Raw genomic sequence first — 15,438 nt, 5'->3', positions numbered from 1 at the left:
CAGAGTAAAAGTTTCTGCTTTTACACTAAAATGCAAATGCTTACATAGTTTAATGTGTAACTCCAAGAATATTCCCACATCTTGGCTAAAACTAAGAAGATCTGGGTTTGAATACTAGTTCTGCTGCATTCTACCTGTTAGACTTTGCTAAAATTATTTAAACTTTCTAAGCCTCAGTGTACTTATTTGCAAATTAACATATTGTTATCATTTATCTAATTTATGTTAGTATATCATAGTCTATCAATGCTATACAACTGTTAGATATTAACCTTAATGCTACCTGCTAAAAGTCAATCCATCTTGTAAAGGATATGTTTTTTTTCTGTATGTCTTCAGAAAAGGGTCACTATTACCCTAGAATCAACAAACCATTTAGGGACTAAACCAGATCAATTAAGACTAAACTTTTACTAGTCTGCCTTTGGTTCTTGAAGTTTAAAAAGTTACTCAGGATCACATAGTATATACCACAGTTGTTTAACTTATTGTTGTTTATATGCAAAAATTACACCTAATATCAAAGAATAGTATAACATTATAAATGAAAAGACAAAAACAAAAAAACTAATAGATGCAAATAAAATAGCTTTAATAGATGCAAAATAAATCTATTTTGTATTGACAAAGCACAACAGACATAAATAGTCAGAACTGCCAATAGATGAATGAATAAAGAAACTGTGGCATATATACACATACACACACACACACACACACACACACGCACACACACACGCACACAAACACACACAATGGAATATTATTCGGCCTTAAAGAAGAATGAAATTATGGCATTTACAGGTAAATGAATGGAGTTGAAGAATATCATGCTAAACAAAGAAAGCCAATCCCAAAAAACCAAAGGCCAAATGTTTTCTCTGATTAGTGGATGCTGATTCATAATTGGGGTGGGGAGGATGGAGGAACTTTGGAATGAGCAGAGTGGAGGGGAGGGAAAGGAGGGGGTTTTGCTGGGGGAATATGGTAGAATGAGATGGACATTATTACCCTATGTGCGGGTATGATTACACAAATGGTATGACTCTACATCATGTACAGCCAGAGAAGTTGTACTCCATTTGTATAAAAAATAAAATTAATTTTTAAAAAAGAATCAGAATTGCTATCAATGATGAAAAATTGTGGGGAATAGGAACATTTTCAACATAATCCAACAAATCAATTATCATTTAAGTATTAATCTGGCCCCCCAATTTTTTAAATGGTATACTAAGAATCAGTCAAAAAGTCATCTAGATGAGAAAAAATTCTATCTACCTCTTGACACCTTGATTTCACTAATCCAGCAGCACACAACTTCACCCCATTATTGGACAGACACTAGTAGCATTTGAACATGCCAGTATCTGTCATAGAAAATAAAAATAAAAAATATCCATTTACTAAGTAGTAAAACCAATATATGTTTCTCCCTTGCCTCAGAGGTATCACAAACATCTATTTCCTTGACTCTCAAAACATAGAAAGTATCCTTTTTCAGTCCTAGCTGTAGAGCTATGATAATTTGTTTCTACCCCCATGAAGTCTGTTCTTGAAACTTATGAAAGTGGTTCATTGTTCATATAGTCAAATTGATGGACCTCTTTAGTCCTCCACATTTTGATGTAAAGGAACTTAAAAAACTTGTCCCCAACATGTCCCCAGCACCCAAATTTACCTTTTCAGTCAGCACTAAAAGGGTTAGCTAAAACAAGGTTTACAAGCTATTATAATAAAAATGCCTGCTTATTCACATGGTAAGGCCAATTACTGGTATGTGAAAGCATGTGGGGGAGAAAAGAAAGGAATGCAAAGGGCTCTCCAAACAGTCACTTTTCCTTGGGTCCTTACATTCCTTCCCTATTTTTAATGCCAAAATTCAAGATTTACCCTCTCTGTGGGCCTACAAACCCACAGCCTTCTTTACATGACTGGGTTATAACAATCAAAACTAAGTGTTCAGCAATATATTTTTCATCCTCAGTAAAGCAGAATGGCACAGTCATCAGCTAGAAAGAGCAAATTTATAATTTTTCAACATCAATTTTATTCCTCATAGACCTTTCTGATACAAGTTAACAAAAGAATGAACAATTCTTCCTCTGAGTGAGGTGGTGGCAAGAGATGAAGAAGAGTCATAACATCTGCCCCATTTATTAATCACTTGTTCTATGAATTGTATATGCATCTTTTCCACTTTGTCTTTACAACATCCCTATGAGTTATCGTTTTACAGATGAAGACTCTGCTATTTAAAGAAGTTAATTAACTTGTCAAAAGTCCATACAATGCAACTGGGATTTCAACCCAGGCAATCTGCTCTGCAGCCTGCACTTCTATCACATTATACTGAATATTCTTTCAACAGAAACTTCTTGAATGTGTGTGTGTACATAAACAAAATATTAATAATCTTCTCCTCCCCCTCTTCTCTTTTTCTTGAATGGAACCAAACTTGTGTAGAACCAAACTTTAAAGTCATCTTACAAAGTCTTTTTAGTCCCTTGTTTTATCACCTTGGATTTGCCACCAGATAAAACGACCTGGCTATCATAAACTATATTCAACCACTGAGTTCCTTTAAAATGTCTAATTGTTCCTCCCCCAAAGTCAGTTGAATTGCACTATTAATAAAGTAACCTACAAACACTGTAGCTAAAAATAAAAGAATTTAGATTTATGATTTCAAGACCCAACTCAAACCATGGCTGGTCATCATAAACAAACTTTTGGTTTCTTTTTGTCTGTTTTTTATTTTGTTGATCACTAAAACACTAACCAGGAAATTTCAGGAAAAATAATAAAATAAATTTTGTCTAGTGATAAATAATCCCTGAAACTACTTAGGCTAAGATTTTTACTAAGGAATCAGAGGGATTTTTCTGTTCCTGAGCAATAAAGATCATCAATTTCACTTGTAATGTTAGGGATAAATTTAAGTAGGAAAAAAGAATAGAATAACAGGTATTCCAGAATCAATATATTTAAAGGGGATTATATTTACAGATCTTGGAGGGAAGAAAATTATTTCTAAGACTACACTGCAGATAAATCATCAAATTATTTAATAAGAAATGTAATAATGTAAACAAAAAAAAAGAAAAATATAATTATAAAAGTATAATAATACAACACCAACTTACCAATTCAATTCCCTGTGGAAAAGGTGTATCATCCCAGTCCTTCTGTGGAAATCTCTGGATTATTTTCCCCAGACCTTCTCCTGAGCCTATAAATAAAATCAAAGTTAGCTGGGTATGATAAGCACATGCCTAAAATCCCACCTACTTGGGAGACTGATGCAGAAGAATAACAAGTTGAGGCCATCCTGGGCAGCTTAGGGAGACCCTGTATCAAAATTAAAAAATGAAAAGCACTAGGGAATATAACTCAGTGGTACACTACTTGCCTAGCATATGCAAGGCTCTGGATTCAATCCCCAGTACCAATGGGGGCGGGGGGGGGAATCAGTTACAAGGCACTAAAAAACTGAAGACTCATTAAACTATTCTCATTTCTAAATTAACATTTGAAAATTTGATATATCAATTAAACATTTTTAAGTTTTAAAGGACATAAAAGTATTATTTTCAAAACACAATACTGAAAGAACAGGCAATCCCCCATCCTATAGACTGCCAAAGATTGACACATATGAAAAGTAAAGAAAAACAGACAGAGGTATTGGAAATCTATCACATCATGAGCATAACTGTTCTCTGTGCCCCAATAATGAAATAACTTCAGTATACCAACCTGAAATTTAAGGAGTGCTTTTCTGTGGAAACAGAGTAATTTTAAACAATAAATGATATGTTACTATTGGTGCTAAGCGTCAGTTAGGGTTTGTAAGAACTATTAAGGGTTAAATACAGTTTTTTAGGCTCCGCTGGAACCTTGACCATGTCTATGCAGAGTTCCTTAACATTAGACTATTGACATTTGGGCTGGATAATTTTTTGGTGTGTATGGGGTAGGGGAGAGAGTACTATCTTGTATATTACGGTATGTGGCATCCCCAGCTTCAACTCACTACATGCTAGCAGCACCCTACCACCACCACCAAGTTGTTACAATCAAGAATGTCTCCAGACATTGCCAAATGTCTCCAGGGTTGAAAACCACAGGTTTTTATAACTATTGTTAAAAAGTTAGCCTATGACATCAAAGACTGAATCAACTCATTATTGAACTTTGGGGATATAATCTTGTGAGTAATTTGGGGATGAAAAGTACATGTCAGATCTAAATTGTTTTTTACTGTGTGTGTTTGTGTGGTTCATGGGGATCAAACCCAGGGTCTTTTCCATCGTGCTAGGCAAGCTTACTACCATTGAGATTACACCCTTTGCTACATATAATTCAGCCCTTTGCTATATGCTTCATAGATTTACATATCTGCATGTTGTCCAGCTTACTCTAAGATGAAAGTAACAATATTCTGATTATTTCCACATCTAATTTAGGGAAGCCTTAAAAACTGCGTAAATTTATTAATACACTTTTTGAAAAATCATCCCAATGAATTCAACTTTTTCCTCGCATCTGCAGTATACATTTTATTTGACAACTATCTTATGGGCAGTATGAGTTATATGTAGAATTCTGAGAAGATAACATTTACAATGAAGAGCAAGCCATGGTGAAGCAAAACTGTTCTACATTCATATTTCTTCTTTATGCCCACAGGTAAAGTATCACATCAATCAAGAGGGGCTATGGAAGTACTTCCTATCTGTATCACATATTAAATGTGGCATTCTGACAGAGTAGCAAGAGAAAAAGTATATAATAGAAAAAGGATCCTCTGAAGGAGAAACTAGGAAAACCACCCCTTTTACAATAGCCTAAAAAAAAAAAAAAAAACAAACTTGGGAATAAACATAATGAAAGAGGTGAAAGACCTCTACAAGGAAAACTACAGAATGCTGAAGAAAGAAATTATTTTTTAATTTTTTTAGTTATACATGGACACAATATCTTTATTTTGTTTACTTATTTTTATGTGGTGCTGAGGATCAAACCCAGGGTCTCTCACATGCGAGGCAAGCGCTCTACCACTGAGCCAAAACCCCAGCCCCTGCAGAAAGAAATTAAAGAAGACCTTTTAAGATGGAAAGATCTTCCTTGTTCTTGGATGTGTAGAATTAATATTGTCAAAATGACCATACTACCAAAAGCACTATACAGATTTAATGCAATTCTAATCAAAATCCCAATGACTTTCCTCATAGAAACAGAAAAAGCAGTCATGCAATTCATCTGGAAAAATAAGAGACCCAGAAAAGCTAAAGCAACCCTTAGCAAGAAGAGTGAAGCAGGTGGCATCACGATACCAGACCTTAAACTATACTACCGAGCAATAGTAACAAAAACAGCATGGTCAAGGATAATGGAAGGAGATGGTCATCATTATACAAAATTCATGTATGAAGATGTGAATTTGGTGTCAACATACCATATATACAAACAGAGATTTGATAAATTGTGGTATAAAAGTGTATTAAGAATTGTAATGCAAAAAAATTATTAATGTAATGCACTCCACTATTGTCATGTAAGAAAAAATTTTAAAAATCAAATAAAAATAAATAATTTTTTAAAGCAGCATGGTATTGGCACCAAAATAGACTTGTAGACCAATGGTGCAGAATAGAGGACACAGAGACTAACCCACATGATTACAGTTATCTTGTATATGACAAAGGCACCTAAAATGTACATTGGAGAAAAGACAGCCTCTTCAATAAATGGTGCTGGGAAAACTGGAGACCCTCATGAAACAAAATGAAATTAAACCTATATCTCTCCATGCACAAAACTCAACTCAATGTGAATCAAGGACCTAGGAATTAAACCAAAGACACTGTGTCTATTAGAAGAAAAAGTAGGCCCAAATCTCCATCATGTCAGTTTAGGTACCAACTTTCTTAATAAAACTCCTGTAGCGCAAGAATTAAAACCAAGAATCAATAAATGGGAAGGATTCAAACTAAAAAGGTTCTTCTCAACAAAAGAAACAATCAGTGAGAGAGCCTACAGAATGTAAGCAAATCTTTACCACAAGCATATTGGATAGAGCACTAATCTCTAGGACATATAAAGCACTCAAAAACCTTAACACCAAAAAAACCCAATAACCAAATCAACAAATGGGCCGGGGAACTGAACAGACACTTCTCGGAAGAGGACATACAATCAAACAACAAACATATGAAAAATGTTCAACATCTCTAGCAATTAGAGAAATGAAAATCAAAACTACTCTAAGATTTCATCTCACTCCAGTCAGAATGGCAGCTATTAAGAATACAAACAACAATAAGCGTAGGCAAGAATGTGGGGAAAAGGCACATTCACACATTGCTGGTGGAACTGCAGCATGGTACAGCCAATCCGGAAAGCAGTGTGAAGATTCCTTGGAAAACTTGGAATGGAACCACCATTCGACCCAGCTATTCCACTCCTCAGTTTATACCCAAAGGACTTAAAAACAGCATACTATAGGGACATAGCCATATCAATGTATAGCAGCACAATTCACAATAGCTAAATTGTGGAACCAACCTAGATGCCCTTCAGTAGATGAATGGAAAGGGTAACTTTGGTATATATATATATATATATATATATATATATATATATATATATATATACACATACATACATACAATGGAACATTACTCAGCATTAAAAGAGAATAAAGGGGATGGGGATGTGGCTCAAGCCGTAGCACACTCGCCTGGCATGTGAGGGGCACTGGGTTCGATCCTCAGCACCACATAAAAATAAAATAAAAAGATGTTGTGTCCACCGAAAACTAAAAAATAAATAATAAAAAATTCCCTCCCTCCCTCCCTCCCTCCCTCTCTCTCTCTCTCTGGGTCTCTCAAAAGAGAGAGAGAGAGAGAGAGAATAAAATCATGGCATTTGAAGGTAAATGGATAAAGTTGGAGAACATAATGCTAAGTGAAGCAAGCCAATCCCCAAAAACCAAAAACCGAATGTTTTCTTTTATATGAGAACGCAGACATATAATGGCAATTGTGGGGAAGAATGGGAGGAATGGAGGAACTTTAGATAGGGAAAAGAGGAAGAAATGATGGTGGGATGATTTAGACATCATTACCCTAAATACATGTTTGAAGACACAAATGGTGTGAAAATACTTTGTGTACAATCAGTGTCTTGAAAAATTGTGCTCTATATGTATAATATGAAATTAATTGTATTCTGCCATCATATATAACAAATCAGAATTTTTTTAACGTCATTTTCTCTTATATGTGGAAGCTAGAAAGGGAAAAGAAAAAGAAAGGTAGTGCAGGAGGATCTCATGAAAACTGAAGGGAGATAAGTAGAGTAAGAGAAAAGACAAGGGAGAGGGAAGGATGGGAGGGAAAAGGAAAATAACAGAATGATATCGGCCAAATTATATTGTTTTATTGTATGCACAAATATGTAACAATAAACCTTACCATTATGTACAACTATATTAAATCAATAAAAAATATAGAAAAATAACTAAATAAATAAAAAGGAGAAGCCTAAAAAAAAGTACATAGACAAAATATATGACCAATATCACACTTAATGGAGAAAGACTGAAGGCTTTCTCACTAAGATTCAGAAAAGGGATGTAAACTACTATCATTTTTATTTGACATTGTACTTGCTGTCCTAACCTGTGCAATAAAGAAAGACATCACAGGCACACAGATATGAAAAGCAGAAGTAACATTCCTTATTCACAATTTTTTTAGAAATCCCTATGAAATAATTTTAAAACCTAGAATAAATGAGTTTAAGGTCTCAGAGGGTCAACATTAAAATTTGATTGTATTTCTATTACTAGCAATAAGCAATTGAAAATGTAAAATACCAACTTAACTCAAAATGGATCAAGGATCTAGGAATTAAACCAAAGGCTCTGCATCTAATAGAAGAAAAAGTAGGGCTTAATCTTCATCATGTGGGATTAGGCCCCAACTTCCTTAATAAGACTCCTATAGCACAAGAATTAAAAACAAAAATCAATAAACGGGATGGATTCAAACTAAAAAGTGTTTTCTCAGCAAAAGAAACAATCTGTGAGGTGAACAGAGAGCCTACATTCTGGAAGCAAATTTTTACCCCCTATACATCAGATAGAGCACTAATCTCTAGGGTATATAAAGAACCCAAAAAGCTAAGCACCGAAAAAAACAAATAACCCAATCAACAAATGGGCCAAGGACCTGAACAGAACTTCTCAGAAGAGGATATACAATCAATCAACAAATATATGAAAAAATGTTCATCATCTCTAGCAATCAGAGAAATGCAAATCAAAACTACTCTAAGATATCTTCTCACTCCAGTCAGAATGGCAGCTATTATGAAGACAAACAACAACAGTGTTGGCGAGGATGGTGGGGGAAGGTATACTCATACATTGCTGGTGGGACTGCAAATTGGTACAGTCAATCTGGAAAGCAGTATGGAGATTCCTTGGAAATCTGGGAATGGAACCACCATTTGACCCAGCTATTCCTCTTCTCGGACTATACCCAAAGGATTTAAAAACAGCATAGTACAGGGACACAGCCACATCAATGTTTATAGCAGCACAATTCACAATAGCTAAACTGTGGAGCCAACCTAGATGTCCTTCAGTGGATGAATGGATTAAAAAATGTGGCATATATACACAATGGAATTTTACTCAGCATTAAAAAAAACCAAAATCATGGCATCTGCAGGTAAATGGATGGCGCTGGAGAAGATAATGCTAAGTGAAGTTGGCCAAACCCCAAAAAACAAATGCCAAATGTTTTCTGTGATATAAGGGGGGTGGTGACTCATAGTGGGGGAGGGAGGGAGAGCATGGGAGGATTAGATTAATTCTAGATAGGGAAGAGGATTAGCAAGAATGGTAGAATGTGATGGTCATCATTATACAAAGTACATGTATGAAGACTTGAATTGGGTGTCAACATACCTTATATACAAACAGATATAAAAAATTATGGTATATATGTGTATTAAGAATTGTAATGCGGGCTGGGGATGTGGCTCAAGCGGTAGTGCGCTCGCCCGGCATGCGTGTGGCCCAGGTTCGATCCTCAACACCACATACAAACAAAGATGTTGTGTCAGCCAAAAACAAAAATAAATAAATAAATATTTTTAAAAAATAATAAAGAATTGTAATGCAATAAAATTACATGTATAATGGCATAAATTGGCGTGAACATACTTTATATACAAAGATACAAAAAATTGTGCTCTATATCTGTAATAAGAATTATAATGCATTCCACTGTTGTCATGTATTTAAAAAAATAATAATAAAATTTTTAAAAATACCCAATAAATTTTGGGTCACTCTTCTCAAAGTTGAAAAAAATAAAATGTAAAATACCATATGCAACAGATCATAAGTCATAAACTATTTAGGTTGAAATTTCATTAAATATATATATATCACACCTATATAATGAAAACAATGAAATAGTGGCTGTCAAAAATCAAAGAAGTTATAAGTATATTGAGAAAGCACACACAATGAATTGAAGACTCAATACAGTAAAGATAACAACTTTTTCAAAATGATTATAGAGATTCAATGTAATCCTAATCAAAATTTCAGTAGGTGGCAGAGTGCTGAAGTGGTAGAACACTTGCCTTGCATACACAAGGCCCTATTTTCCAACCACAAGCACCAAAAAGCAAACAAAACAGCAGAATTAATTTTAGAATTATAAGTTAATTAAACATTTATGAGTTAAAAAGATTTAAACCAAAGGGATTTGAAAAATATCAACCAAGCTAGAGGATTTCCCCTATCTAATTTCAAGACTTACAATAAAGTCAGTATAATTAAAATAATATGGTACTGATGGAGAACAGATTTTTAAAACATGCATTAAAAAATTTCAGAAACAGACCTAAACATAATATATGTGGTTAATATATGTTCAACAAATATGCCAGGGTCATACAATAGGAAAAAACAAATACTTTCAACAAATGGTGCTCAAACAATTGAATAGCTTACAAAAAGAAAGAAAAAAGATAAATAACTCACATAATATATAGAAATTAATGAAAAATAAAGACAGAGGGCTGGAGCTATAGTTCAGTTGGTAGAGTGTTTGCCTAGCATGTCTGAGACACTGGGTTTGATCCTCAATACCACATAAAAATAAAGGTATTGTGTCCATCTACTATAAATTTTTTTAAATAAATAAATGACAGTTATATATAAAACATAAAAAGTTTATACTCTTGGGAGGCTAACATCAGAGAATTACTTAAACCCAGGAATTTGAGACCAGCTGGGGCAATAATGGGAAGCCTTGTTTCAAAAATAAAAACACAACAAAACAAAAAAGAGAAGAGTCAACCGATTTTCCAGTGGCCAAAATTAGAACAATGTAAGTAACAAAACAATGTCTACTGGGATTATAATAAGTATAAAATAAACACAAACCCATAACAGATATAAATAGAATAAACAAATTAATGAAGAAAGGACAAATATTATTAATAGAATTTATATACATATATATGGCTTATACATATGCAAATAAATTTATTAATATAAATACCAACGCCCCTCCAGGAGGTAAGGTTTAATTATACTCCCCTTGAGTATGGGCTAAACTTAATGACTCACTTCCAACTAATAAACTATAGAGAGGAAAAAACAGCAACTCCAGTAGAGAAATCTAGCAGACATCACTTTAACCAAGTGATAAAGATTAACAGTACCAGTGATGTCATGTTGATATCACGTACCTTTCAATATGATACAATAAAATGGCCCATCACTTTTGTGGTACTCATCCCAAATAACCCTGATTTAATCATCAAAAAAATATTAGACAAACTAAAATTAAGGGACATTCTTTTTAAAAGTCTGATCAGAGGGATGTGAGAACACTCTGTACTTTAGTTGTGCCTTTTCTCTGGATCCAAAATTATTAAAAAACACGATGCTTATTAAATAATTTATTATCCAGGCAAAACAGAAAGAGTTCAAAAGAATTTCCATCATTTCTTCTTAAAGCAGATTAAATATTCAAACATCTGAAATACTGTTTCGCTTTTTTTTTCTTTCTTTTTTTGCAGGGAGGTGGTGCTGGGACCCGACCAGACCCTCTCCTCTCCTCAACTCTTCTCTCCTCTCTTCTCTCCTCTCCCTGCCTTTTTCTAGCATTGGGGTGTGAACACAATACAGGATCATTTCTTCTTAAAGTTGCTTAAGCAAGAATCAGTTTCTTGCCTTTGTACAACAAATTTACATGATGATATCCTAAAACTCTGCACAAGAAAAGACAATAGAGTAACTGATGCTAGGTAAAGCGGAACTCTAAATATTTCAAAATGTGCCTTGGAATCCGGTAGATAATTTTGAAAGAACATGGGCTCATGATCTAGACCACCTATATAATAATCCATTTCCACCATTTATTTGCTATATGATCCTGGGAAAATAACATTATTTCTCCATGATTAATACATGGATTTATTACATACCTCTTCAGAGTTCTTATAGTGAAAAATAAAATTTAATATACATACAAAATGCATGTTAGCATAAGTATATGAGTTTCTCACAGTAATATTGAGCTGAATATAATACTTGAGATAAATTAGCTGATGAGACTGATAATTATATAGAGAAGAGAACCTATTACATTCAATAACTGTGTACTACTAATAGTGAAGTCTGGTTTCATATTAGGTCTTTTTGGTTTCATATTAGTTCTTACTGCAGTTACCTTTGAATCAAACTTGTAAATTTTTTAAAGTAAAAACATTTGCTATCTTGTACCTATTTGAAATATGTTCCAGACTTAAGTTACATTCCTGTTAAACTTCTTTAGTCAACTCAAACACACTCATTTAGGTCCTATGTCTGTCACCTACTATATTTATATTACTCAATCTTTATTTTATTAATTTATTTTTTAAGTTATGATGTCATAAAATGCAATCATTTAAAGTCAGCAGACTTATGGATACTGACAAACTCTCAGTGAAAACCATTTTAATAAAATAAAAAGAGAAAATCAAAATTGTTTGTATTATCACTCAAAAAGTTCCTCTAGAAAATATTTTCCAAAAAAACCTTCATCAACTTCAGCATTAGTCTGATGGAAATGTTCTATTTTTCAATAGGGAAAAAGGTCTTGGTTAAAACATGCTATTTCAGTCAGCTTTGCATCACTGTGACCAAAAGACCTGACAAGAACAACTTAGAGGAGGAAAACTTTATTTTGGCTTTTGATTTCAGAGGTTTAGTTCATGACTGGCTGACCCTATGAGGCAGAGCATCATGGTAGAAGGGCATGCAGAGAAAAGCTGTTCAATTCATGACAGCCAAGAAGCAGAGCACCGCTTACCAGGGACAAAATGTAAACCCCCAAGGGATGCCCCCAGTGACCTACTTCCTCTAGCCACATCTTACCTACCTATAGTTACCACCCAGTTAATCCACATCAGTATATTAATCCACTGATTGGGTTAGAGCTCTCTTTATCGCCATCTATCCTTGCTGACAACCTAATGCTGTGTTCACAAAATCTGACTATTCCAATAACTCAAGAAAACAACAAAGAAAGCATGCAAGCATACATAATTACTTTTTCAATAATCTGGAAATGGCTCTGCAACCTTAATGGTCCTTGGAAAGAGAGACAGCCACCGGAATTCTTTATTCTTGGAATTCTTTACTCTTATATAGGGAACACACAAGGGGAAGTTCTATGGAAACTTCTATCCCAAAAAGGGCAAAGGTGTAGGATTACAAAGGAACAAGTGAGTGTATCTCAACCCCTCTGGTTGCCGCCTAGGCCTACTTTAGGGCCATGCCTTGTGAAAAGCCAGAGCCACAAGTCATGGCACTACCTCACCAGACTACAGTGATCTTTCAGATCCCAGTGATGCATCAGGACTTAAAGGTGCATGCATTTGGAGTGACTCCCCACATCTCATAACCTAATCATTTTACCTCTGAATATCCCTGCATTGTCTCACACATGAGCTTTGGGGGACACCTCTTATCTAAATTGTAACATATAACTATATATACTAACTTTGGCTCTACTCCTTGTATTCCACTCTATTCCAAAACAGTCTGTTTAGAACATCAGCAAGGTGTCTTGCACGTATTCTTCTCTCCTTCATTGAGACTATCAACTCAGAGAAAAAGGCTGAAGCAAAAGCACAACGCTAGAAAAAAAAAAATCAGCTTTCTGGCCCTTTGAGTGCACAGATTGACTTGTTCATCTTAATAGGGTGAAGGCTAATCAAAAGAAACTGAATTTTACCTATGTATAAGCAAACTAGAGAGCAGTATTCAAACTGCAAGACCCAAGTTTTCCATTTTGATTTATAAATCTGCTTTTTGCACTTTTTAAAATTATAGTTAGTATGTTGGTGGGTAAATTTAATCAATGTAACCCATCTTGGGTAAGGTGAAGTCCCCAAGGTAATGACTGGACTATTTTATTGTGTAGCCATATGGAAAATCACTGAATGATTTTGATTGAGGGAGTTAGCATAATGAACTTTGATTTTGCAGAATTTATTTCCATACTGCTAGAAACTTAAGCTTTTCTCGGAGTGGAATGATATAGGACTAGGGACATGATGAAGCTGCTGCTATTGTCCAGTGAAAAATAATGAGCATTTGAGCTATCTGAGTGATTATTAATGATGCTGGAGATGGGAGCACATTCGGTGCATATTTAGAGGACAGATTTGATAGTGACAGTGAAGTCAGAGATGAAACTAGATTCTCTGCTGTTGCTTGTGGGTGGGGTCTGCTGCAGACCTCTGTAGCCAAGAAAACCTGTTTTGGTGTTAGCAGCTAATCACAGCAGAGGATGCCTGCTCCAAGGGACATAGCTGGCAAAACTGGATTCTTCTCCAATACTTTTAAGTAGTGTGTTGAAGCTCTTAATTGCCAACTGGGTCCTCCAGTGTTGCAGCAGACCCAAGCAGCTCACTGCCAATTTCTTTCTGGGTTCTTGTCTCAAATTCAAACAAATTTACGGACAATAATGGAAGGCAAGAGTAAAAGGAGTGGGATTTAATTTAAGTGGGAATAAACAAGAACTCCTGCAAGCATACAGAGAACCTGACAGCAGGTTACCACTTAAAAGTACTAGTCTAGGGGCTTATATAGCTATTGGATAGGGGCATGGATCAAAATCTGTTGTGCTAATCAAGTCTTAGAAAGGTATCAATGTTATTGGCCAAAATTTATGCTAAACATGCCTTGAAAAAGTACCAACAATGTTATTGGTCAGAATCTATGCTAAACAGGTCTTGGAAAAGTACAAATGCTGTTGGTCAAAATCTATGCTTAACAGGTCTTTGCAAAATACCAAAACTGTTAGCTACCCCTTGGGTCTGAACTTTCCTAACCTCCATTTGGTTCTGCCCCACTTCTTTTTTTTTTGCCTCCAGGACAAAGATTCAATCAGATTTTCTTTTAAAATTTTTTGGTAGCCAACCATAGAATTTTCACAACATTCCAATCACTTTCTTCATTGTTATTAATAAAGGAATTTTAATTCAGTAAAATGACACAATCTGAATAACTTCATTGGTATGTTAGATAAATGCTTTAATTTCATGTTATACTCTTTTCCATCTGTTTTTCTTAGTTTTGACATTTATTCTCTACGTTGTTTGATTTATGCATTATTAATAAATTGTGAATTTATAGAGAATAAACTTGTATAGTTGTTATTGATTTCTTTAATGGCATACCTTGTTCTCTGTGTATTGTGTTCAATTTTAAAATGCATTCTTGTTTAGTTATATAAAAGCCTGTGAGCTCTTTGCTAAGTTTAACTCTTGAAAAAACAAATAATTTGTGCATTTCAAATAAACCTTTTGAATAACAGGAGATTATACTGGAAAACAGGAAAATCACATTACATTCCTACCTGCACATTTGAATAACCACAAAAAGACTTGTTTCAGTTAAATAAAGAGACTGCTTTCCAGTATGGAGATTCCTGGAAAAGCTGGGAATGGAACCACCATTTGACCCAGCTATCGCCCTTCTCGGACTATTCCCTGAAGACTTTAAAAGAGCGTACTATAGGGATACTGCCACATGGATGTTCATAGCAGCACAATTCACAATAGCTAGACTGTGGAACCAACCCAGATGCCCTTCAATAGATGAATGGATAAAAAAAAAATGTGGCATTTATACACAATGGAGTATTACGCAGCACTAAAAATGACAAAATCATGGAATTTTCAGGGAAATGGATGGCATTAGAGCAGATTATGCTAAGTGAAGCTAGCCAATCCCTAAAAAACAAATGCCAAATGTCTTCTTTGATATAAGGAGAGCAACTAAGAACAGAGCAGGGAGGAAGAGCATGAGGAAAAGATTAACATTAAACAGAGACAAGAGGTGGG

At 34.7% G+C, this 15,438-nt stretch overlaps 1 protein-coding gene across 5 annotated transcripts in view; it reads right to left on the bottom strand.

Annotated features, from left to right (window-relative positions):
• The window catches only part of Sbf2 (SET binding factor 2), a 426,980-nt gene that overhangs the window by 355,664 nt on the left and 55,878 nt on the right, over nt 1-15,438 (bottom strand). For all 5 annotated transcript variants that reach the window (XM_077798180.1, XM_077798181.1, XM_077798182.1 and 2 more), the window contains exon 2: nt 3,147-3,232. In XM_077798180.1, the coding sequence (XP_077654306.1) occupies nt 3,147-3,232 (86 nt within the window). The remainder of the gene's footprint in view (nt 1-3,146; nt 3,233-15,438) is intronic.

The sequence above is a fragment of the Urocitellus parryii genome, chromosome 4 (assembly GCF_045843805.1).
Source record: "Urocitellus parryii isolate mUroPar1 chromosome 4, mUroPar1.hap1, whole genome shotgun sequence".
Classification (NCBI taxonomy): Eukaryota; Metazoa; Chordata; class Mammalia; order Rodentia; family Sciuridae; genus Urocitellus; species Urocitellus parryii.
The sequence above is the reverse complement of the archived record's forward strand: the minus strand, read 5'-3'. Positions and strand labels throughout refer to the sequence as shown.